Here is a 23,668-nt window from a genome sequence, read left to right on the forward strand (position 1 = left end):
AACTCATTTACACCTGAATTGTTGAAAAATGCCTAGAAACATTTATATTCAATTTTTGTTTCTCGTTTTCTTCTAACTTTTAACTAATTTATTGCAAATGTTTGGCTTATCTTCAGATAATTTTCTTTTCTAATTTTTGGGCCATCTCATGAGAAGTTGCTTGTCTCTTCCTCCAGTTTTTTTTGACAGACAGCAAGCCATTTTGCTTAGTTTTCAAAGTCATAAGTACAGTACTTGGGTAAATGTACTTAGTTACATTCCAGCACTGGAAATAATTACAATTTCAGCACTGAATTTGTCTGCAGTAATAATTTTTCGTGGGATTGCTTCTCCAATCTCATTGGTTTTACTAAAGTACGGTGCCAAGCCTTGCTCTCCCAATGCTGTTTTTAGGTGTCAGCAGAGGCAAAAAATGCATTTTTTTTGATAAATCTTGAAAGTTTCACAGCTAATTCAACCAGCAAAAAAAATAATTTTATGCTCCTGTAGTTACTTTGGTTTAAATGCATAAAAATATTCTTTTTTTGTGCTCCCAACATGTGACCTTTGGTGGTGACTTCAAACGCTCCCTGACACAGCGAGTGCTGCAGCTAAAGGTCATTTTGCTGATGTTGGATCCGTGTATCGTTTCAGCAGCTTAAAGGTGGGCAGACAAATTTTATGCATTTTAAACAGTGATTCTTTTGCTGCTTTTCATGTAATTTCCCTTTTGTTGCGATCTCTCACCAGCAGATGGCGCTATCAGATCAGCTGTGATTATTCCCGAGTCCCCACACACACACACACACACACACAGAGAACACTAAAGCACACACGCATAAATCCTCCATTTAGCAAATGCACTGGCTTTATTGAATGTTAAATACCAGACTCAAACAAGCACCTGTACGATGAGCTCGGAAACATACAAATGCGATAATCTTTAATACTCTTTAACTCTTTTCTGCTCTTTATTTCAATGCACAAAAGGCAGTTTTAAGCTTGATTGTAATTCTTGCATGCTTGTTACGATATAAAGCATGTTGCTGTGCATGAGAGCATGAACACACAAAGGATTTTTCCACTTTCTGGCACGGTGGGAACCCTTTCTCAGCTCCGTCAACTAAAAACATGCTCTCAGTCACAGCAGGGAATGCTATTTTCTCAGTACAGTTATCTGCCTCAGTCCGGCAGTTGGCAGCATATATTGAGGTCAATGCAAGAGAGAGACAATGCAAGTGGGTGAAGCAGAGTGTGACGACCAGGCGCTTCATCAGTGTCAAAAGCAGAAGGTTTCACTGATTGCTGGGAGTGTTCGGGGGCATGCAAACCACACAGTTCGATGAGCAAATGTCAGGTGCAGGTGTGAAGTCATGTGGGTCTCCAGAGAGAAGGAAGGTCTTCACAGGTGGACCTCCTGGAGTTCGGTGGGGGTTGGTTGGCGGCGGTGTTGGTGGTGTTTAGAGGAAAAATTGTAGAAATCAGAAGGTCTCCATCACCTGGCAGATCTGGGCAAACACTTCGTCCGGCGACATCTCGGCGTCCACCTGTAGACGGAGACAATCTGGCTGAGACGATGGTCTTTCAGAAACCGTCAGTGTCTTCACATGCTGAAGTGCAAACCTCTGCGAGCTCACAGCAGACCGCTGACCTCAATACCTGCTGTGGCATTTAAGCTCTCTCACACACACTCACACACACAACACCCGACGTGGCATTTAAACCCTCAAACAGTTCATTTTAAAAGGGACAGTTGAACCCTTGAACAGAAATTCTGTGATTATTTTCTGACCCTGGTGTCATGTGGAGACGTCAGTGAAAAAGGCACCAAACACACAGAAAGTTAACCTCTGTGCGCCAAATATGTTTTTAAATGATCACCTCTGATGTACAGGTGATTTGAAGTGGTATAATTTAACTTGATTTTTAGGTTAATTTATCTTTTGTCTAAGAAGCGTGGAAAGGAAGGCAAATATGTTAATTTTTCTTGTATGTTTCATAAACGGAACAAATCAAAGGAAAAACCTGAACAAACTTATGGATAACAAACACAGGTGCTTCAGTAAAGGCTACGAGGAGTCAAAAGACCCTTTTATTCTGCCTGTTCAAGGCGGAAATATAACGCCTCGTCTTTGTATGTAAGGCATAATCGAGGGATCAGGGGACAGAGTTGCCATGCTTTTAGTGAAAGCACCGAAACTGCAAAAGAAGGAGCCAGCAGGATTGAATTATGGGTGAGACACGTTTTGACAGCGCGTTATACGAGTGATGCACTGGTGGAGACTTAAAAAAGCAGCAGTCAGAGGCTAAAAAATAAAATAAGAACAGCAACCAAAAGTGTCCACAAATTGGGAAAACAATAAGATTCGGGAGCTTTTTATCCTCTGAGCAGAGAACAAGATCATGCGTCAAATAACAGGGACGATAAATGATTTTTACCGTCATGTTATTGGTTTGTGAGTACTGTTATGTTATTCGTCACACTAGAAACAGACGCTGTTGTGTTAAACATCACGGCTCTTTTGATTCTGCAATGCCAGCATGCCGTCTAAAATTGCACACTGGCGCGCCATGTCGTTTGGTTCTGTGTAAAGATGCAAAGACAGTGTAAAGAAAGGACTTAGTAGAGACCCTACAGTGCAATCTCTGTAAAAAGAGCTCATAAACCTGTTTAATATTTGTGTGATAATGCAAAATGGACATATTTGTACATGAAACATGACCATGAAATCTGATCTGTTTTGTTGTGCAACACTTGTACTGTGTGACTCACTTACTGTGAGGTAAGTACAAGGGACTTTTGTACCCAGGGGGCAAATGTTTGGAGGAACTTATAATCGACATTTTGGAATTGAACTGCTAACCTTGACAGAGTTTTAAGCATCCAGCTTACACAGAATAAAAGTTCCTCTCTAAAACAACAGACTTACCGTGTGCAGAAGATTCTTGCGTTCATAATGAGCCGCCACCGCCTGGCTGTCGCTGCAGAAGCTCTCGGCCCTCCTGTGCAGGACGCCGTCTCTGTCTGAGGCGGGCTGGAGGCTGGAGGTGGAGGTGGATCTGCCACGACACTGCAAACGACTGGACATGGTGTCAGCCGAGCAGCTCAGCAGCAGCACTGCGGTGGGTTCGCCCATCTGACACAGAGGACAGGAGAGGAGAGTCAGCAACAGGTGGACCTCAGGTAACATCTTCCCTTTTACTTACAAACTATATGTGACTGTACTGAGACCCATCAGTGTCAATGCACCTGTGAAACATCAGTCTGTATCAGGAAAAAATCTCCATATTTATATATATTTCTCCATATATATATATGTAAAATCCCTTCATGCCCTGTCATCTTTGGGCAGTTTCTTCCGTCAAGCTCCAGTTCCCTGGAAGCTTAGGTGGATACATGATTTCAACGTCTTCCTCTTTTATTCCCAGTGACCACATGTCTGTCCGTCTGTCCCTGTCAGTCTGACGGTCTCACCTTGGCCTCGTACTCCTCAGCCTGTCTCAGGTCTCTGGGGAAGCCGCTGATCACGAGACCTTTCCCCTGTCGTACCGCCGTCGCCACCGCCTCACACAGCAGCTCCAGCAGAGTGTCCTGGACAGCAAATACACACAAACAGCACAAGCATGAATCACCATGTAAACTCTCAGTTGATGCTTCATGTATGAATAAACTCAGACAGCCTTAAAAAAAAAAAAAACAGGAATATGTATGTGGACTCCAAGGTTACAGCCCTGATTGAATGCACATATTTGCCCACCTCTGATTTTAACCCTCTGAAACCTGGAACAACGTCATGTTTTTTTTTTTTTAATGCTGTGTTCAGACACATTTCACATGCATTTAACCCTTTTAAACTTGAGAAAAAATGGTTTGATTATTTAGACGAGAAACTTGTCTAGAAAGGCACTGAGCAACTTGGCAAGAGACATCCCACAAATTGTAAGAAATTTGGGAAAATACTACGAGAAAATGACCAAAAAAATACATTTTAAAAAAGAGAAAGAGATAGATATGATAAGACTTAAATAATAATAAAAAAAGGAAAAATGTCATCTAAACTATACAGCTACTAATATGGGTTATTATTATTATTATTATTATTATTATTATTATTATTATTATTATTATTATTATTATTATTTTTACTGATAATTATAATAACTTTTTTACCTATATATCTGTCAATTTTGTTGCATTTTTTAAAATCTTATTTCTCTATCTTACCTTGTAACTTCTTCCCATCTTTTGAAAGAAATTAAGCCAATTTACTTGAGTATTATTATAATAATAATAATAGTTATTATTATTACTGTTATTATTATCATCATCATCGATTATATCGTTATGTTATTTATTTTGTTGTTTTAAAAAAACTTTTTATAACCCTATTTTTTAATCTTAAGTTGTCACGTTCAACTTCTTCCCATGTTTTTAAGAAATGTATTAAAGTCAGCCAATTTTCTTGTGTATTATTATAATTAAAGTTATTATTATAATTATTACTATAGTTAATATTAAGTATTTTATTTATTTATTTATAAAAATAATCATAAAAATTGTAACGTCTTCCCCTGTACATATATATATATATATATATGTATATATATATATATATATATATATATGGAACCAGTGTGACAGATTGTTGTCAGAGGAAGACAAACGCAGCGCACCCTCCGCAGTGAAGCGGCCTTTTTAAATCGTACTCTAAATCACTCCGCTGTGCTGCTGCCGCGTAGCTAACCGCTACAAACACGTGCTGCTGTTTGCGGCTCGTGAAGCGTTTTATGTTCGCGCTAAACTGCCGATAGCTGCGTCATGTCGCTCCGAAAGGACTTTGTGAGGGAAATAATGCTGTTTGTGTCGCAGCTTGCTTCACCTGTCCAGCTGTTGCCCTCGAGGACACTTCCACCTGCAGCTTACCTGGCGCTAAAACACACCTGCTGAAGGAGTTACTCTGAAATGCTGCAGCTCAAGCAGCTCCGGTGAGTGTTAACTCCTTCTCTGCCGTGTCAGTCACTGTTCGTGTGGATTAAGGCTCTGTGGTTGTTTGTTCGTTATGACACGTTTTGCTCGTTTGCTGCTGAATAATTTGGGTTTTTTCTCTCGTTTTGTTTGTTTGGCACATCTATTGTGATGCTTTTCATGCTTTGTGACTCAACATGATGTTTTTTTTTAAGCTGTCAGCAGCTGCTGCAAGACAATCATTGTTATCACTTCCAGTATTCAAATATGATCAAAATGCCACCAACATTATATTAATAAAAAATGTGGAGATAATAATTTTGTGCTAAAAGTGGCAGTAATTGCATGGAGTGTAAACAAACGTTTTTGGTGAAAACGGGCTGCTTTGGGAGTGCTATTCATCAACCACCAACCACCAACCAACAATAATAGCTAAGTTACCTACAGTTAAAGGAGCACTTCACCTAAAAACTACTTGTGTTTTACTGAATTTGTAAAAACACCTTTGTTTTCTTGCACGCCTCCTCGGTTAAACGAAACGAAAAAGAAAATTCTTCATATTATAGGGTATAGTGTTATTATAGGGGCCATAGGGGTCCACGTTTAACAACAGCAAAACTTTATCAAACATCCATTTACAAACTCTGAGCACAGGACTGGATGAATTAGGCTTCGAGTTGTGTGAGAGTTTAAAAACTGACGTTTTTATAGTTTTGCTGTTGTTAAACACAGCCCACTTTTACTGGAAATTAACAGGAACTTTTACAGTTTTTGATTTCCTCCTTCATGGTGGATGCAGGTGAAAATAACAGAAGTTTTCTTCATAAATTCAGCGTAACACAGGGTAAATCCTGTTCATTTTGTGGATGAAGTATAGTTTTTTTTTAGCTGATGTTAATGTCTTTATAAGGTTTTATTTGTCAGAAAGCTCAGGTGATGTCTGAGTGAAGTGTCAGTTATTTATAGTGTACACAGTGGCCCAGTGTATCTGTGTAGTTTACTCTGTTAGTGACGCAGATTCAGCATGAAGGTCAAGCGTTTGCATGTGTGAAGGCGTGATTTTTTTATGACAGCTGGATGGAAATGGCCTATCACGCAAAAGAAGCTTCCTGACTTCTAAATCAGACTTGCCTTAGATTTAGTGATCAGTGATCAGACTGGTCAACAGGAAAAAGGTGCAGAGCGTGTCTGCGTCTGCAGCTGGAAATAGAAACAGATTGCTGAATATCGTTGCTGGGTTTGGATTTATCCACGTTAATGAGATACACTCCGACCCTCATGAAGTTTATACGTGTTTTTGCAATTTGCCCGTCACATTAAGGAGATCAATCAGGGACGGACTCGTTATTAGAAACACTTCTCAGTCTAATGACAAACTGTGGCCCCCAAAATGACTGTAAAGTTTCATCAACAACTCGCTTACAACAGATTCATCAAAAACTGAACATCATAACCTTCAGAGAGGCAGGATTTATTGCATTCGTTTTGGGTACGCACTTAATCTGGTTTGCATTTCCTGCATTGTATCTAGTACACGTATGCACCTCTGATACAGTTTCACATAAATAACACAATCCAGTTTGTCAGCTGACTGTTTCTGTTTTTACTGCCTTTTAAAAGAGTATTTTGGGAGATGATTCGTCTTTTTTGGCTGCAGTTCAGATGGGAAACATGCAAACAGCTCTGCAGTGGTTACTCTAATAGGCTGCACTTGTTGATGTTTTAAAATTGGTCCGACAGTGTTTCAGTGCACCTGAGTGCATACAAGCCTCCACATTTTGATTGTGGTTCAAACCTCTTCATTGCTCAGACCTCGTACTGTCGTCAAAGCCCCTGAACATCATGATTTACATCGACGTTTGATTGCAAAGCTTTAATGTTGTGTGCAGGTTAGTCTTTTACTGAATTTACAATTTAGGGGAGAGCGGGGTCGGGTGTGACAAGGAGGCGGTGCCATTTTTAGCCAGTTAGAAAGCAACTATGTCTATGATGTTCACCATGCTCACACTCAGCCACGCCCTCCTTCGACCTTCTGATGGTTCGTTACTTTTGTATACTGTTTTCTATTTTATTTCATTTTATTTTATTTTAGAAATAGTGCCAAATCCTAGCAGAAGTCATGTTATTTATCTAATTTATGTTCCAGTCTTTACTACATCGCTGTCAGGTCTCCTCCGCTCACACACACATATACACATGTGCGCACAAACCCACAGTTAGACGGAGAGTCGAGCGGAGCAGAGGAGACATTCGACATAAGTACGTAAAGTGCACTGCAACGCACTGTGGCGAAAATATGTGCATTTTTTTCGACGCACACAGCATTGGACTAGTACTAATGGCGCTAGCCTGCCTTTCAGCTCAGCTGCCTGTTCTACCAGTAGAGACTGCAGACTGAGCTCCCATGGTGCCTGCTGTGCACTACATACAATGAATCTAATGTAAAGAGGAGCGTGCATTTATGATGATAGTGGAAAAACAGACCTTTTGGGATTTCTAAAGCCCCTGTATACTGTTATACTCATAACTGACCCTGCTCTCCCGTCTGCTTGGATGGTGATCGTAGAGCAAAAACTCACAGGCAGGAAGAGGAAGGGTGGAAATAGTGCCGGTAGTTTATGTTTTGCGATGACAAGACCTTGTCAAAAGCCAGAAATGTTCTAAACTGAGTATTCATGACTAACTCTGCACCGCGGGCTGAGACCCTGAGCTGCCAGAATCCGCATTAAATCATGTGCAGCACCTGCAGGACATCGAGAAATCCACTTCTTGTGGTAGTTAAACACATAAAATATTAAAGATTTTTGGCTTCAGTTCAAATTATGCAGCAGAGAGTGAATTTCTTCCTCAGGGACGAGTGTTTCGAATGCACACGGAGATCACGCATGATGGGAAAAACTCTTGGGGCTGTTTTTCCTGACTGCTCTCTCTGCCGTACGTGCAGACTCACAGAGAGCACACATGTGGCCAGACAGGAAGCTGGAGGTCTGCAGAGGGATTACAGTTATTAGTGAACGTTAAATTTCACTGTCTGTGTTGCCAGGCAACAGTAGAGTAACTTTTTATCAAGTCGAACTTTCACTGTGTAATTGTCACACTTTTACACTCACAGGTGAGCGACACACGACAGCATTTTATCCAACACGTTCTCATCGCAACTTGTCAAATATCGCCGCTATTTCAGTGGAAACCTTGTCAATTTATGCCCTTTGAAACCTGGAGCTGTATCACTTTTCTTGTGCTGCTTTCAAAAGCCTTTTACAAGTATTTAAACCTTTTGAACCCAGAGAAAATTGGTGAGATTCCTTTAAAAAAAACATTTAAAAAAAAGGCAATGAGCAACTTCATAAGAAATGCATGAAACTGCATGAAATAATCTTGTATTTTCTTTTAAAAAGCAACGACATACATACATATATATTTCAATTTCAGCAGTGCACCCGTTGAATGGTCCAGCTCCAAAAAATAGAGAATCAGTTCATGGTGCTGATATTGTGGCAGGCTGCCAAAAATAAAGGAATATACAGGAAACCCTGTGAACATATCAGAAAAATGTTCACTAATAATATATTTCAGCTGTTTTCCGCCAAAATAGGCAATCTTGCAATTCAGTATTAACTTGTAGTGACTTTACCATTTTTTTATTGCCTTTGTATCTGAAATGTAACCAACCAGAAATGTAATATTCAGTCATTATTTCTCAAGTCAAAAACATGAATGTTTGTACATTTGAATGTACGTATGAATGTTGTACATTTACAATTTCTGTTGTATACAAAACGTGGAGGGAAAATGTTTAGGAAAAATTATGAATGTGCATTTTATTCTTTAAAACTAAATTGACGACCATCATTTTTATCTTGAATTTCTTACTAAAGTTGCATGAATAAACTGCAATCAACTCCGCGTGGCAGATATTCACAGACGTTTTAATATTTTTTCACTCCACTGCTCAACATTAAATTTTCCAGTTGAAGGCTTTCAGCTCTGCTCTCATCTTTTCTTTTCTCTCCGAGGCGACTGCTCTTACTGACGACCAGACAGATCAACAGTTTCTGCTGATGGGGTTATTATGTGCTCCTCTGAAAGTATCTGCCAGCTGCACCCAAAACAGATTTTAATCTTAGTTTGTGTAATTTTGTCCACACTCGTCACAAAAACACCCTGATGAGACTGAACGTACGCTTTGCTTTGTCAGAAAGTTTTCTGCCAGACTGCAGTTCAATCGATGGAGGTTTTTTCAGCTTCGTGACAGAAAAGGTGAACAGAGAAAGTGAATTAGTAACAACGAGCATCACAGTGGCCTTCAAAGGCCTTAAATCATCAGTGACTTTTATTTACCTGCAGCAGGCCGAAAAACTGCAATATCGACAGATCTGTGACTTAGAGAGGAGTAAGAAATCCAGGAGAAGCCTGCAGTGAAGAAGTAATATGTCACAAATCCTGTCGTGACATTTTCTTTTTTTTTGGTTCGAGTGACATTTTCTTTATAGTCTTTGTAGCGGAAACGTGTCGACATCAGCAGGTTGTTTTCTCTGGGCTCCTCTGAGGGATAGACGTTATTTTTTTCCCCTGTTACAGGGTTTTTTTGAGGAGCTTTTTCTTCGACGATGTAAGGATGTGAGGGCAGAGGGATGTCGTGTGCTGTAAAGCCCTCTGAGGCAAACTGTGATAATGGGCTTTATAAATAAAATTTAAAAGAAACTGAATTTCAATATCATCTCCAAGCTTTAGCTGTGTTATAGACCATGAGTTACCAGCTACATATAGCGCAATTTTTGACCATATAAAAGAATTCATAAATATATTTTTAAAAATTGTTGATTATTAACAAAAGTGCTGCATATCCCCTTGTTTACATGCTGAATGTTTAAGTTTTTGTCATATACACAGAAAAATAGACATCTGCTTAACTTTTACTTTTCAACCTTGAGTAACTGAAACCTTAGACAAAAAAAGACAAAAAATCCAAATGTCTTAACAGAAATAAATATAAATGTCTAAAAGACAAATAATAATAATAAAGTTTTTTATACAGCACTTATCAAAACAAATGTTACAAAGTGCTGTACACTTAAAAGTAACAAAACACAGGATTTTTTAAAAAAAAACAACACAAAAGAAAACATAAGAACAACACACAGGACAAATTATTAGAAAATAAAATAGACGTATGATAGACTATATTGAACATTAAAAAGCTGGCATTCCTTAAGTGTGTTGTCCTGTATTGTACGACACAGTGTGTTTTTTGGCCTTAAATTTCAGCATTTGGAAATATTAATTTAATTAAGTCACTGCAGTTTAATAACTTTGAATTAGATCATGATTGGATACAAAGTTGTAATGTCACTAAATCGTGCTCATTCTTACACGACTGAAACTGCAGTTTAAAGATGTGACGGATTGAGTGGCATCTGTTTTCGTTGGATCATAATCACCCGAAAATAAGAATTGTGTTTTCATTATTTTAGACTGAGCTGTTTTATATCTACATACAGAGCAGGTGCTCTTGTCATGTTTTTTTCTACAGTAGCCCAGAATGGACAAATTAAACACTGACTCTACACCAACCAGTTCTCATTACCGTCAAATATCGCTGCTTGGCCAGTGATTTCACTGATGCAAAAACAGCAGGTGTGGAGGTGGATGGGTCCAACAAACCCTGGACTTTCACCAGGGAGCCTGCTGTTCGCTTTCTGTTTAAATTTTGAACCAAACCATGTTTTTTTTTTCAAACCTAACCATGTGCTTTTGTTGCACAAGGAAATTAACATAAATATGAAGTGTTTTACAGACAGTATAAGCTTATTTTGAAAAAGACTGTATGCATCTAACAAGCAGAATCTGTATATTTCCTGTAAAAACCGAAGTATTTTTGAAAAAACATGATGCATAAAGGTGTAAATTGACACGTTGTCCTAGTGCATTAAAAGACAGACAGGAGGATACCTAGCACGTGAAAATCCACTGATCAAGCTGCGATATTTAATTAATTGGGTTGACAGTGATGAAGTTTCAGTTCTGCAACCTCACCAGCAGATGCCACTAAATCCTTCACACTAGAGCTTGAAGGTGCGCACAAAGAAACTCTCCTCCTTCAGCAGATTAATGTAAAAACAGCCTTCGAGTGTCAAACTCTGCTCATACGTCATTCTGCACAGTGGAGGTCAAACATCTGAGAGAGGGAACAATAAGCTAAACACATGTGAAGGGGGACTTTAAAAATGTATAAGCCGAACAGTGATTCAGTATATTATGTGTTAATGCGATGTGCATTCATCAGTGTACAGTTCAGTCCGCTGTGCATTGCATTTATTATCATGATCACACATTTTCTCATCAGCCCATCATTTCCATAACAAAGTCAGCTGTCATATCTTCTATATTTTGTATTTGTGTTCAGTTCTTTGTATTTGTTCCTCTGTGTCACATAGCATCTTTGATTATTTTATATTTTTTTATTTTGTATTTGTATTTGTTTTCTTTTTGTATTTCATGTAAAGCATCTTTGAGTACTTAGAAAAGCACTATATACATTCTATCAGTTATTATTATTATTATTATTATTAATAGTAACTAATTAATCTCCACAAAATTTTCTGTAGAAATTCACAGCCCACACAGTGGGTAACTCCAAATTCTCAAAATTATTTTTTCATCTGCTGTTTGGTAAAAATGTATATCTGGACAAGAAACTCCCAAAACGTGTGACTGTATAGCTGTAGTTGGATTTTAAATGGCTCGGTGGCATACTATTATTAGCTTCTTCCAATGAAATATTAATAGCTTTCGAATGCAACTTAATTCAAATGCATAAACGCACCATGACCAGTGACAGATATTTAGCTTCCTCATTTTCAGCATCCGTCATCACAACTGCAGAGATTATTAACAGTGATGCATTTTGCTGCTGATGATTATTAATCCTTGGTAAAATATTGTGCCAGTTTCTGTAATTAAACTGCACAGAGTCTGTAACATTTTGCATCCAAACACACCCCACCTGTCTCCCTCTCTCTCTCACTCACACACACACACACACACACACACTGACATCACCGCTTCACATAGTCAAAGGTGTGGATACGCGTGTGTGTTCAGCCAGTTTGTGATCGTCAAACATAAACGACAGTCGACCTGAATGCGTCACAAATATATATCAGACTCCGTGAGCGAAAAAACTCAGTTTGTTGACACAAAAGTAAGTATTTTTAGCCTTTTATCTGTCCTGGGATTTCTAATGTTCATGAGGTCACCACAGCCTTCAAACACACGGCTTTTTTTTTGTGAAAAAATAATAAAAGTTTTTATAAAACATAGTTCTACTTAGTATTATCAAAGTATTCTGTATTTTCTTATTTTCAACTAGGGTTGCGAATGTCCTTAATCAATTACTCGTCAGTTTAACAATCGATTAATCGTTATTTGAGAAAAAAAAACAAAAACATAAAAACTTCAAACTATCAAATGTTTTTTTCCTTAATCAAAGCTTACAGCAACATAATTTCGCTTATTCAATTACATTTTCAATGACTGATAAATTGATCATTAATTCATCCCTATTGTCAAAAAAACAACTCCTATAAAAATATCAAAACCAGCAATGAATTGATCCAACTAAAAAGTATTGTCTGATATATCTTATTCCTCTCATTTTTGTGGGGTGATTATAGTTATTTTGCAAAAATAGAGGAGAGTTTTTAAATGTTTGGCCAAAACAACAATTGAAATGATGTTTGCATGCTTTTTTTTTCAAGAAATTGTGCATTTAATGAATAATTTTACGTAAAATAAGCGGTTTTCAAGCATTTAAAGCATCAGTTTAGAAAAGAATGGACTCAGAAAAAGTGGCTTGTTTGGCATTAATACAAGAACAGAATATTAAGTACGAGCAGTGAGAGTAAATTGGCAGCGTGTCTGAACATAAAATCAAAGAATAAACATGTCGCAGAGACACCCACACTGTTTGACTGACAGGTGATCTCTGAGCAGAGCAGGAGGCTGAGCAAACAAAATAATAACTTAAAAAACAAGATCTTAAAGATTAATGTTTCATAAAGAAAGACAGCTGGAGATGCAAAATAACAAATCCCTCTACGCTGTCACTGAAATATTCACCACCGGCTGTCAGGCTGATAAAATATACGTTATAAGGTGGTTTTATGAAAAGCGCCTGATGAAATAAACAGAAGAAAGAGGACCGCGGCTGAAATACTATAGAGTTGTTAAAAATGGCACAAACTGTCACAGACAGCGCTGGTGTGGCTGTCTGAGCGTATATTGGAGCTGGAAACCAGTGCAGAGTGTGCAAACCAGATAAATTATCCACAACCCCAAAGAGTCTCTGCAGAAAACACATTTTCTGAGAAGATGTAAACATCTTCATCAGGGCAGGGAGCCGACTTTACTCCAGCAAAAACATTTTATTGGAGATATTTGAGACTTATTAAAATTCACTCTGGTTATGTTAACAAGCTCATTATGTAGTTAAAGCTGACAATTCTGTAATATTGTAGTTAATGTGAATGAGGCACTCTGTTAGATTATCCACAGAGGACTGAGAGTCATTATGTGGTAAAGATCTCCTCCAGACATGTTTAACTACAACTCCCAGGGTGCATTTTGGCAAGAAATACCCAGTAATAGAGCTGATGCTGCATTCATGTGGTGACGGAGGGTTGTAGTTTCCGAGTTAGAGAGTTGTTATTCTGACATTGTTGTGTTTGTGGACGCTACAAAGAAGATGGGTTGCATTTTAATGCTAAGAGGTTGATAGCTGTTTCCAGTATTTTAATACGTTCATATAGGGATGCATGATAATTATCGGCCCGATAAAGGGACGTCATAGGGATGTCATACCCATAATTTTGATAATAAGTGTTGCCATGGTTTCTCTCTGTCAGTACTACACACACTGCATTATCCTGCGTGTCCACAACACATCATCAGTCAGCAGCAGGGTTTCCCCCATTGTTTCTTTTTCGTTTTTAAACTCTTTTCCCTCTATTGATGAGATTTTTCGTCAAGCAGTGCTTTCACTTTAGTGTAGGGGACACTGTTACGGATGTCATGCAATAAAACAACATTTCCATGTCCAAAAACCAACGAACAAGACGATCTAAGGTCCCAGGGTGACGGGAGGAGAGGACTACTAATGTGCCGACTTTATCGCTATTTAGCGGCTTTTCAGACCCTCTCAGCGGCGTTTTATTTAGCAACTTATTCAGATCATCAGTGAACAAGGACGACATATAGCTACTGTCCAGGGCCGGCCTTTGGCATAAGCGATAGAGGAGGTTGCTCACAAAAAAAAATATCCACTGATTTACAGACATCTCTTTCCCAAAGTAAGTCAAAAAAAGGTCTTTCTGGGCCTCATGGCATCGTGTGTCAGACCCAAACGGTGTAATTCCACTTTTTGCCGCTATGTAAAATTTGCATTAGAGCCCGGCGCACTCACTGGAGGCCTGGTCCTCATCTGTAGGGAGCACCATGTTGCACTGCCATGTTTCTACGGTAGCCCATAATGGACAAACCAAACACAGGCACTTGACAGGATCAATTGTGTTGTCCTGTTTTCACATTTTTGTGTCTGCCACCATAGTTAAAAGCCAATCTGCAATGAGAAGCGTCGGGGCTGCACTGATTTGTAACAAAAAACTGATTTATTCTGTGTTTTTAGTGGTTAAAATCTTTGGGTGCGTTTGTTCTAGAGAGGAGACATAATAAGTTTTAGCTGATTGCAGTCCTCACTGCTAGACGCCATCAAATCCATCTAAATTTTACAGTTTCCCTTTAAGTAACGTGCCCCACTGACCTCGGGCAGCTGCTCTCCTCTCTCCAGGACGTCCCGCAGGTGGCGCCCTCTGTCGCTGTGAGACTGCAGCTCGTTACACAGCAGGTCACCCAGAGCAACGCAGCGCAGGCCGAACCGCTCCTCCAGCCGCTCACTCTGGAGAGATTTGCCTGAGCCTGGACCACCTGAGAAAACACACACACACACACACACACACACACACACCGGTCAGTCCACCCCCCCTGTTAATCACTGAGGCAAAACACAAATTAAAGCGAGGATGATAAAAAGTAAATTGAAAAATGAAAGAAGAGCATGAAAGTGTGCGTGACACAGAGAGCTCCGTCTGCGTGAGTATTCATGAGGAAAAAGGTGACGTGGGAGAGAGGACAGAGTTAAAGAGGAAGGATATCGGAGAGATAGCAGGTGGGTAGGTGGAAAGTGTGTGTGTTTGGGTGTGTGTGTGTCACAGGTCTGATTCATTGCCAGGGGCTCAGCCAGGTTATCACAGATCATTATCATCTTCTCTCCTCTAACTGAATCTACCTGCACCGCCACCTTGATTCAACACACACACACACACACACGCACGCACACACACACACACGCTCAGTAGTTTTATACTTGTGAGGTCCCTCATTGACATAATACTTTCTTTATACCTAACATTAGCAAGTAAAGTGGTTTACTCAAGTACTGTACTTAAAGGGATAGTGCAGATTTTTTGAAGTGGGGTTTTATGAGGTACTTAAGCATAGATGGTGTATTAGTATGAAATACTTATCCATAGACAGTATATTACATAAGTAGATGTCAGCTGGTTAACCCTCAGTTTGGATAAGCAGGCTGGAGTCTGACACAGAAGCTTTGTAATGTACTGCTGTGGAGGAGTCAGCAACAAAACATATTTGAGCCGCCTAAAAAAAATCAATATGAGTTCAAGTGCACACCATATTTAGAATATTTTCACTATTATATCTCCATGTCAGACATTTATTTCTGAAGGGATAATTAAGCCACTATATCACTCTTTAACCACTTGATGAATCGATACCCGTTTTCTTCAGCTGCGTCTAGGTGTCTTTCACAATCCAACTGACCCTTTGAAACTTGAGCAAATCTGTTTGATTTATTTCAAAAACATGGAAAAATGGCAATGACCAAATAGGCAAGAAATGTCCCACATATTGAAAGAAATTACTAAAATATGACGAGAAAATTACCTAAAAACTTAGCTTTTTTAAAAAAGAAGAAATTATCCAAAACAAAAAGGAAAAATGTCCAAAAAACCAAATCTATAATTATAATAATTGTATATTTAAGATTATGTTACAAAAATGTATCATAATATATACATTAATTTAAAAAAAAAATCAGCACTTTTTTGGGTTACTTTTGTGATTTTTCTTTTTCTTTTTTTTTTTTTTTTAAATTTTGGGTTAAAAAAAGTGTGTAAGCTAAACTCCACTGAGAAAAACAGTGATTTAGCATTACTGAACTCAGGGGCTGCTGGTCTACTGCTGCCCCAAATGTTTGTGTGTGTGTGTGTGTGTGTGTGTGTGTGTGTGTGTGTGTGTGTGTGTGAGAGAGTGAGAGTGAGAGTGTGAGTGTGAGTGTGTGTTATTGTGTGACTTTGGTATTTAAAGTGGGTAATTCAGATTTACCAAAACTGCACAATAATACTAACTAACTGATCAAAGAAGACTCAGATCAGCAGCTCTTGTGCTCAGTGAGCTAAAATTTGTGTTTTTTGTTAATGGAGTCTGGTTGCTTTGAGAAGAGCAGAGATAAGGAACTGAAGCTGTCAACAACATTTTTTAGGTGGGATTTTTTTTAGGTGACAAAAATCTATTTTGTTGCCGACTCTTCCACAGCAGCAGATTGCTTAGCTGCCGTGTCGGACTCCAGCCTGCCTCTCCAAACTGGGGGTGTGCCGACTGACATCTACAGTTTGTAACACACTGACTATGGATCAGGGCCTCAAACAACCTCACTTCAAAAAATTCTGAACTTTCCCTTTAAGTATAAATTTGAGGAACTTTTATCATCTTTTCGTGCCACTTTATACTTTTACTCCACACTCACTTCATGCTGTGATTGGCCAGCTGTGCAGAGGTGATAAAGAAGTCAGGGTTTGAACTTCTCTTTGGACACAACTAATACCTCTAGAGAAGTCTTCAGTAGTAGAGTTGGTGAGGTCTCGAGTCTATATTGCAGCTTTTGGAAGAGCAGAGAGTGGCTGAGTGGTTTTAAAGCGAGTGAGGAGCTCCAGGATGAGTGTCTGCTCATTTCTGTTGCATCATGCGGAAAGACTGTCTGAAAATATGCATTGTTTTCCACTTATTTAAAAATTGTAGCATCTTCCTTTTTCTATAGGCAGGTTTCCATTAACCCTCAAATTGCACAAATTGAAATTGCGAATATAAAATACACCTATGGAAACACGTCAATTAAAAAAAAAAAAAAAGCCCCATTTATCGCATAAAAAGTTGTTGTTTGGCAAAACTGCAATTGAAACACTTTTTTTGTTTTTATAGGTCAGATAATATACAACAAAAGGCATTATGTTGCCCTTAATCATAAATGAAAGTAATCATTAGTTGTAGCCCTAAAATTTACAACCCTATTCCCAAAAAGTAGGGACATTGTGTAAAACATAAATAAAAATAGAACACAATGATTTGCAAGTTTATTTTGACCTATATTCAGCCAAATACAGTCCAAAGAAAAGATAATTGATTTTCAGACTGATTATATATATATATATATATACATATGTATTTTTTAAATACACGCTCATTCTAAATTTGGTATCTGCCACATGATTTTAAAAAAAAGTTGGGACAGGGGCATGTTTATAGGCCACATCACCTTTTCTTGTAAAATACATCGTAATAGACAGTAAAAAAAAAAAAAATCAGCTCTGTTTTCTGATTAAATATGAGTCGATTACCTTTAAGGAATTACAAAACGTATCAGCAGTCTGTTCTCCGCTGCTGAGCTGTGAGGTCTGTGGGTGTTTTATCGCAGGTTAACTGTATTACATGGCCATGAAGCTGTGTGAAGCATCAGCTGACAGTAGTGATTTATCATAACCAGCCTTGGGCACAGTAATAAAACTCAGGATGTGCTTCACAATCATCAGTATTCTCCTTGAATCCCAGTGTCGCTGCCCTCTTTCAAAAACAAACGTCCTCATCGCCGCTTCCTCTGAGAGCTCAGACTGATATGAGCACGGCTCGGCTCGACCATGAGGTCCGGAAACGGAGGAGACGGCACATATTCACTGATTTAATGTATTTCACCAGCCCCCTCTCACGCCTACTTGCTAGACGTATTCCTCTGCTGCTGAAAGATCTGCCAGGAAGCAAAATAATGACCCACCAGGGCCGAAAGAAGCCCTGAGAAGCTTGTTAGGGAGTGCCTGGTTTGCCGGTCAGACTCGGACCTGCTGTATGAAATGTCTCTGTGGGCAAAGACACTTTTCTCTCTCTTAGACTATTTGAAATTTAGATTACCAGCACCGAGAGCCAAAGCATCAGACAAAATGAAGTCATGTAATGCATGGAGACTGTAGTAACATTTTTTTTGGGGGGGGGGGGCTGCTTTTCATTTGAGGTAAACAGTAAAGTTGCGGATTGTGCGGCTAAACAAAACAGAAAAGCAAGTGGGCGCTGTAGATTTGGGTAATACATCTTTGTAAGTTTATCATCTCTTTATTGCTTCAGCTAATCTCAGTGAAGCATTTGATATTTGATCAGGGCCTGTTATTAAACAACCTCCAATATATGATAAACATCAAATCAGATTGAAAGTGTGTGATTCTGATTGTGTATCCCACAATAATAACCTGTCTGACTCCTTTAGTTATATCTGGTGTACCTCAAGGCATCAGCCTGGGTCCTCTTCTCTTCTGCTTGCTATGCTGATGATACACAGTTAATCATGCCAATTTAATCCAGTAAATCCATCAAAAACTCAAATCTTCAATTTTTTTGCTGAACATGGATGAAACTGAAATACCCATTGTTGGATCAAACGTATTTTCTTTTATTAAAGATGTCTCCAGATCTTGTTGGTTTTTTTGTAATTTCTTAGAGCAAATTAGTTGATCTTGGTGTTGTTTTTTTTCCTATCCTTCTCACTTAAATCTGACATTTAATCCACTAAAATTCAGTTATACTGCAGCTGTAAGTCAAATTGTGGAGCATTGGCGATGTTTGCACTCTGCTGAGCCCCTTTTAGTTCCTCTGCTGACGCTCAGGTAGGTTTAGGTTCATATTTCAGAAAATCCTGCTCTGTCACTGCATTTTCCTTGATAAGAGCCAAAGTCACAGATGGATTATATTAGACAGAGATGGAGCAGGGGACAGAGATGAAATGAGGCAAAGAGCGCAAAAGACCATATAGATGGGAAATAAATATATGTCAAGTAATTTCATCTGTGAATCCTTTCCTGCTTTATGAGTCTTTTCCCTAAAAGCTTCAGCAGGTAATACTTTGATGTAGAAAAATAAATCTGCAGAGGAGAAGAGCACCTCGACTCCACCAATTAAGATGCTTCAGTTATTGACATCAAGGAAAGTACAAAACTATTCTCTGCTGGATTCTGAAAAGATGACTGAATCTGCAGTGGAGAGACTTTTTCTTCCCGCTGTCACCATCCATTAAAAAGAAGACACCGAGGACTACGGAAAAGGTTCTTCACTGATGTTAGAAGAAAGTATTTTTAATGCTAAACACTGACGGTAGTAAGGTGGACTTATACTAACTGGTTTCTGTAGAGATCCGGGGTTCAGGTTTGTTTATTGCTATTCTGTCAGTTGTTTTGATCAAGAATTTCTAAATCTTCACACCAAATTTTCCTCTTAGTGGAATAAAAAGGTCTTACTTAGGAGAAGAGAAGTCAGCTATTATTACTGGGGAAGCGACTAATGATCTTTCTTATACATTTTTATTTTATTACTCGAATAATAGACAATACATCCATCTATCCTCCTCCTGTCCAGTCACGATTGTGCTACAAACATCTGTCCTTGATTTGCTTGTTTTCTGTGAACAGTTAAAACCCAAGAAAGATTGAGTTTATAATGATCATTTCATAGAAAAGAAAACCAACAATTTAATAATCATATAATTTTCTGGACTTCAGCAGTGGACTTTTAGCACTACTCAATCTCTTTTAGGACTAAAATTGCATAATTTTGCACTTTATCCACCTTTAAAGAATACGGTTGACCATTTGTATGCCTTCATGACAGCAGTATCCATGGCCGGGTCTGTCCGTCTGTTTAATTTTTGTGAACGCAACATCTCAAGAACGAGTTAAGGGAAATTCTGCAAATTATATCAACTTGGACTCAATAATGTAGTAATTAGATTTTGGTGGTCAGAGGTCAGAGGTCAAGGTCATTGTGACCTAATTTGCCTTATTCTCATGCAAGTGATATCTCAAGACCTTGGTGGATTTTTTTTTTCAAATTCAGCTTGGCTCCAGGACTATTTTTGTTGTCAAAGGTCAAAGTCATCTTGCATCTTTCTCGTGAATGAGATATTTCCAGAACACCTTGAGGGCATTCATTCAAGGTTAGCACACACGTTTACTTTGAGTCAAGGATGAACTGATTACAGTTTGGTGGCCTCACAAAACATTTTGTCAGTAATTCAAGAATTTATACGCAAACATGAAAGACTTTCACATTAATGTCTAATAGGTCAAAATTATGAAGTGAAACTTCAAATTCACTGTGACATCATAATGTTCTGCAAAACCATTTTCTGGCCGTTACTCAACGTCATAAGAAAAGGGGAGACATTTGGTCAAAGACTGAATTGGTGACACTAATCTTCGGTGTACACCTTGAAACCTTGATTGTATGGATCCTCTGTGCTGCCGGTGGGAAGATGTGTGTAAAGCTTCCAGCCGAAGCAGTAAATCTAGTCAATTTTTTGTACTTTTTTTTACTATATATACTATATATTTTTATACTATATTTATTACTCTGTGCCAAAAAGCTCCATTGTTGTCCTAAAAAACCTATTACAACACATCGAAAAGCCACACTGTTAGTCAGTTTAACATACACCGCCCTGCTGCGTCAAATTCTCACTAAATGTGTTTTCATCTACAACTGGAAATGGTTCTTTAAAAATTGGCAATTTGCTCCTGTTTTGGAATGGTTTATACAAAGTGCTCAGCTGCTTTAGGAAATTATGGAGCCCTTTTTCAAAATGAATTCCATATTTGTTTTGATGAGATTTTTGTCTCCCATGTGAACCAATGGGTTTGTGGCTGAGTCACACACCATGTAGGGACATCAGAAAGTACTGAGAAAAGGACTAATTATGTCTTTGTAGGATTTGTTGACAAAAGGAAAAATAACTCCAGCGTTATCTTATGACTGCAGTGGTGATTGCTGCCTGTTAATGACATTCTTGGTTTTCATCAAGAGCCACCAAAGTGCAAAATTGCCATTGCGTCAATTTAAAACATTATTAAAACAACTCACACCAGGGATTTCTCCCCATTATTTAAATGGGAGTCTGATTAGAAGAGTAAAAATGGTAATTTTTCTGCAGAGGAGGGAAACAGAAATAAAGGAGGATGGAAGTGGGAGAGAGAAGTGGGTTGAGAACATGAAGATGAAACAAGTCTGAAAGCTCAGACACCAGTGAAGCCTCGCATTAGCATTTCCCTCAGGCATCATCCCCACCTTTTTTGTGAAGCACCGCTGCAGAACACTGCTTTAACTTTTCCACCGGTTGTTATAGTCGGGGAGGTTTGGATAGATAATCCCACATAAAGTAAAACTCCTCCATCCCAACTTATAATTAAAGCAGTTTTGGGAACATAAAAAACGTATATAGTGTTTTTCCTGAGCAGATAAAGCATACTCTTATTCATTTTAATGAGAGATGTCATTAAGGGCTTGTAATTCTTTTTAATTAAATCATTGGTTATAATTCTACCTCTGTGTTGTTCAGCGAGTATTTGATGACTGGCAACGTCTTCGGAGAGGCAAAATCCGCAAACTTTATAATACATCAAGAGCCGTTGTTCATATTCATAAGTGACCTGATTTAACTAAACAATGCATGCAGCAGCCACCAGTGAAGAACTCAGCCTAGTCGTCAGAAGAAAATGTTGGCATTTTACATTTCTGCAAACCAAAGATATGTTGCATTTTTGTGAGTTTCTTATGAATCACATCAGCTTTGCAGGACATGCTGATGTGCAATGGGATGGTGGTTGGTAAAGCACCTGTAGGTGAAATGCTTTACAAGCTGCAGACCCCTGTTTGAAACCAACAAACAACAAAACCATTTTTTACGAAGACATCATGTTTCCAGAATGGATATGTCCACAACAAGTAGTTATTACAGAGACATGATATGAAAAAGGTTGTTTGTTTTACGTAAACATCACTGCATTTCCAGCAGGGACAGTGTCATCAAAAGTGTTTTTTTTTTTCTTTTTTGCTCTGAGACATCACTGCTTATTCAGGCATGATAGTCCCAAGAAAAGCAGTAGAGTTTAAAAGAGAAATTTCTAGCAAAAATAGTGCCACAAAAAGCCGTTGATTTTTTACCATTATAGCCACATTTCTAACAAGGATATTTCCCCAAAAAGTGGTTGTTTTTGACAGAGACATGGCTTTTCTTTTACAGAAAGTTTTGCATTTCCAGCCGGATAGTGCCACAAAAAGCACCGTGATGCTGTGTTTCCAGTGAGGATTGTGCCATCAAAACTAAGAGGTTTTGCCACATGTTGACCACAGTGCTGTGACAAATGTGTAACATATCCTTGATTTGCTAAAATTCACAATGGCAAGATTTATTTTGGTGATCTTAATTGAAGGAATAAAATTTAATAGATTTGCTGTATTTGTTAGGTTGTGGGGTTTTCTTTCGATTTAAATGTGAGCACTTATCCAATTAAAGCACTGTGACTTTTTCTTATATTTTCTTTTCACTCCCCAAACCTCATTCCTTGAAGATGGTCTGATACTTTCTCTCATCAGCATTTCACAGGGCCGTTAGGTGGGCAATAAGTAACTGCGAGCTCTTCTTTTTCTCCACTAGATAAAAGCGCAGAGTATGACAGATAGCCTTCTGAAGCTGCAGCGTCAGCATCAGTGAAGGAGGTTTGGAAAAGAGCGACAGCAGGAGACCAAGGCTTGATGAAGGGACTTTAACTTTTCATTTATAATTGAGGCGCCCTCATGCTGAGTCAGGGAGTCTTCAGTGTTTTCAAGGTCAGCATCATGTCTGATGTGCCCAGAAAGAAAACCTGTCCTCACAAAACTCATCTGGCAGGCAGGAGTCAGTTTATGTGGTGCAAAAACTACCTGCTCGACCACATGATGAGTCATTGGGAGTAAATAAAATATCTAGTTTTTACTTTTCACATTGACCACAACAGACTGTTGAAGTAGTGAAGACATTGGACTACATAATTTAGTCCTTTCAGTTGTTTTTTGTATAGCACTATAGATAATTCAAAACTGAGTTTTTTTATTATTGTTGACTAAACATTACAATAGAGAAGATTCTTTGAGCGCTAACATCCCTGAAACAGACACCATTTTGAGATTTTCATGCAGTATTAAGTCCAGTTTTTCTCAAATACTGCAGTGACGGTACTGTTTTAACAACAAAAAAAAAGCTTTGCTCATTACCCTTAACAAGAGGCATAGTCCACTTAAATTAATATAAATGGGCTATTTAGGCTCACTCTACCCTTGCAGTGAATTTGGGCATTAAGTTTTCTTATTACCTTGTTGGACTATGACGCTTTGCAGTAAGGGACACATTGTTTTTAAAGCTGTATTTATCAATGTTTAATATTAATAATGGATGAAATGACTTTGTAATGTGAAACTTGGATTCACAGAACATCATCACCCAAACCTGCAGTTCCCTTC

At 38.5% G+C, this 23,668-nt stretch overlaps 1 protein-coding gene across 1 annotated transcript in view; it reads right to left on the reverse strand.

Annotated features, from left to right (window-relative positions):
• Positions 1-824: 824 nt before the first annotated feature.
• The window catches only part of ak5 (adenylate kinase 5), a 91,630-nt gene continuing 68,786 nt past the window's right edge, over positions 825-23,668 (reverse strand). The window contains exons 11-14 of the mRNA XM_042496988.2: positions 14,766-14,929; positions 3,455-3,571; positions 2,910-3,116; positions 825-1,526 (exon numbers count right to left, since the gene is read on the reverse strand). Coding sequence (XP_042352922.2) covers positions 1,461-1,526; positions 2,910-3,116; positions 3,455-3,571; positions 14,766-14,929 — 554 coding nt within the window. The 3' untranslated portion in view covers positions 825-1,460. The remainder of the gene's footprint in view (positions 1,527-2,909; positions 3,117-3,454; positions 3,572-14,765; positions 14,930-23,668) is intronic.

Source organism: Plectropomus leopardus, chromosome 12 (assembly GCF_026936395.1).
Source record: "Plectropomus leopardus strain MGB_pleo_1.0 chromosome 12, ASM2693639v1, whole genome shotgun sequence".
NCBI lineage: Eukaryota > Metazoa > Chordata > Actinopteri > Perciformes > Serranidae > Plectropomus > Plectropomus leopardus.